Here is a 3,472-nt window from a genome sequence, read left to right on the forward strand (position 1 = left end):
GCCCATCACTTACGCATTCTTGTATAACGTATAATTAGCCTCTGTACACGTCTTTCACATGATCTCGTTTGAAACAACCGATTTTACGGTTAACAAGCTAACGGTTATCAAGCGCGCGCGGGGGAAGGGAAGTGTACGGGGTGGGGGAAGGGAGGGAGGGTTCCTTCTTTCTCTTTGTCGGGTTTTTCGGCAGTTCACGCTGACTCTCTGAGCTTAGAAGACCTGTGCTGTTTCTGGTGTGCTCGTTTTTCTGTGAAGGCAATTGTTTACGGTGGGAATGAACCCCTCGGAGACTATTCCCTTTTACTCCAGCCATTATCTTGAGGGAATACGGGGTTTAAGGAGAATATGGGCTTTATTGCTTTTAACAGGCAAGTAAGAAAGTAAATAATTATTTTTGTTTTGTTTCGGACAGATGTCCAACCTTGTGATGGTGTGATAAAATTCTAGTTTCATTTAGCCACAGAGTTCAGAAACAACTTTTGATAGAATGTGCCTTGGTTGTTTAGCGTTATGCGGTTTTCCGTCGCGTGGATAAGTGACGTAAATCACTTCTCATGACGCCAGTGTTGATCACATGTCAGGGTTAATATTGCGGAGATCGGCGCACAGATAGTGAATTTGTTTTCGTTGGTAATTGTTACCGAGCCCGACGCACCCTCCCGAGACTAAGTTCCAAACGGGGAGGGGGATCCCCTCCCTCCTCCAAAGGGGGAACCCCCTCCTCCCCTCCCAAAGGGGGAGGGGGTCCTAGCAGACTAATTTCCTAAGGGGGGAGGGATTGAAGGAGAAAGCGAGTTCATGGGGGGGGGGGGTGCACGATGTCAAAAGCAACCTGTAAATATCTAAGTAAAATAAATACCACAAACATCTATAAAAATTGTAATTATATGAAAGACGAGCCTAAATATGTCACGGCAACAATAGAAAGGCCGCATAATACCTAAAAAAGAGCCAAACTGTCCGACGGACACCGAATGAAATACCGCTCGAGTAAACAAGCGCAACTCGCAATGCGTACAAACCCGATATCCGAAACACATGTTTCACAAATATAAAATGTTATGCTAACCAAAATAACGAACACAAAATATCACATTAATTCCCACCCCTCCGCTTATTCGCACGATGTCAATTTATTTTTAATATTAAACAATATACAATTCCCACCCCTCCGCTTATTCGCACGATGTCAATTTATTTTTAATATTAAACAATATACAATTCCCACCCCTCCGCTTATTCGCACGATGTCAATTTATTTTGGTATTGGTCAAAATTCTGCCAGCCGCCTTTTAGACGAAAAATAACATGCAAATGATAGAGCGAGTGATTCTAAGAAACTTTTCTTCTATGTACTTCCTTCGCAGCTCAAAACTAACGGTTATTGGACACGTGTGTCCGTGAGCCCGTGAGCCCGTTATGAAGTACCATCTCAATATTTTAAAAATCGCCATCCGATATCCTTTCCTTATTGTAAACAAAACAATGATGCCGTTTCATTTTTGTACAATTATTCTAATCACCGAGATTCGTGCGTAGATAAAGCCCACATAACGGTACACGAAGCAGATTTTGTCTGTATCAATATATATGATAATAGACCAGTAATACTCGCATGATATTGAGTATTTACAATAACAAATAAATTTCTTGCTCTGCGCAAACCGATGTGCCTCACCCATATTACGAGCAAGAGGGGCTTGAAGAAATGCGCGGGATTTTCAAAAACAAAAATGTTATCGCCTGAATTGCGCACGAAACATTTTTAAATATTTATTCGACACTACATGCGCGTGACATTGTCACGAAAGCCAATAGTATTACAGGAAATGCTATTGACCAATCACGAGACACCGTGTGTGGAACAGGTATGTATAGTGGAAGAGTAAAGCGAGTATAATGAATCTTTTGCCATCATGGATCTCAGGTGCGTCGGGTGTAACCCTCACTATTATAGTGTAATATCTGATTATTTTGAGAAAAATTACGCTATAGAATTCCTGAGAGCACACGGTGTTTTGCCAAGGGCGGTAAATTGTCCACACTGCGATTTACCTTGCAAATACCGTGAAGATCGACATACGTGGTATTGTGGCAGATGGAAAAAAATTGCAAAAACAAAACGTCGTAAAAGTTGCGTTTTCTCGATCAGCGATTACAGCGGCACGTTTCTGCAGGGAACCCATCTGGCACCATATAAAGTAGTTTTATTTGTTAATCATTGGTTGCAAAAGTATTGGGATCATCAAACTGTCACTAAATGTATTGGCTTGTCTAGACCTACTAGCGTAGATTGGAGTTTTTGTTCTGGAATAACCCAAAATTGGTGGTTACAAAATCAAAATTCAATAGGAGGTGCCGGGATAATCGTTGAAATCGACGAGACGCTGCTCGTGCGGCGCAAGTGTAACAGGGGCAGACAGGCGAGCCACGTGTGGGTCTTTGGGGGTATTGAGGGTGTCAGTAAAAAGAAATTTGTTGTTCCACTCGTGGATGGTGACAGGAGTGCTGACACGCTCATACCTCTGATTAAGAAATATATAAAACCAGACAGTATGATATACAGTGATAGATGGGCTGCCTACCGAAACCTAAAACGTCTTGCTTACAAACATCTGAGTATTAATCATTCTGAGAATTTTGTAGACCCACACGACCCACAACTCCATACACAGAACATTGAAAGATTGTGGCGCGATCTGAAAGAATGGATAAGGAGGCCCGGAATTAGATCGGAATATCTGCCCCAATACATCGCGCGATATTTGTGTATCAAAGCAAATTCTAATTCCCCCATACATTCTTTTTTTGTGGAAGCGGTATCATTATACCCGCCTTGCTGGTCCCGCTGAACCCCGCCTTGCGGCGGGGTTCAGCGGGACCAGCCCCCTCCAATCCCAGTTCCTCTCGATGAGGGTACTTCTTCTGAGAGTGAATAAAATTAGGGAAGATATTTAAATCTTTACTTAGGATTTTTCACCATTGTATGTATATATATATATATATATATATATGTTATTACGGAACAAAATACATGTTTTCGTGAACTCAGACGCATATTTATTAAGAATCGGCGATATTAAATGAATCGTGTGTGAAAGGGTAAGACAGGAACACCATGCTTAACTAGCAATTACTGGCAAGGTAGCGATTATACTGTATGATAAACGGCGACAAATCCTGGCCAATGAAAACTGAGGAAAATGACGTCAGCATTTCTTGACCAATCAGAACTCGCTATTTTCGGAAAGTGTGCACCGGACAAAAAAAAAAAAAAAAGTTCAGTGTCTGTCTGTCAACTGTGTGAGAAGGGTTTGGGTGTGAAATATTGGAAAATATAAAGCCGGCTGAAATGTTGATAAATCGCTATTTGCATTTTTCTGCAGAAAAACTACATCATCAACAATATCTGACGAAGTATACGGAGGTACGGCAATAGAAGGTTAGTAAGATTTAAATAGATTATAAC

The 3,472-nt window shown here is 41.4% G+C and overlaps 1 protein-coding gene across 1 annotated transcript; it reads left to right on the forward strand.

Annotated features, from left to right (window-relative positions):
* Nucleotides 1–1,713: 1,713 nt before the first annotated feature.
* Nucleotides 1,714–2,855, forward strand: LOC138864414 (uncharacterized). Its single transcript, XM_070131520.1, has one exon. The coding sequence runs from the start codon at nt 1,920–1,922 to the stop codon at nt 2,853–2,855; it is 936 nt and encodes a 311-aa protein (XP_069987621.1). The 5' UTR covers nt 1,714–1,919.
* The last annotated feature ends 617 nt before the right edge of the window (nt 2,856–3,472 follow it).

The sequence above is a fragment of the Penaeus vannamei genome, chromosome 16 (genome assembly GCF_042767895.1).
Source record: "Penaeus vannamei isolate JL-2024 chromosome 16, ASM4276789v1, whole genome shotgun sequence".
NCBI classification, from domain to species: domain Eukaryota; kingdom Metazoa; phylum Arthropoda; class Malacostraca; order Decapoda; family Penaeidae; genus Penaeus; species Penaeus vannamei.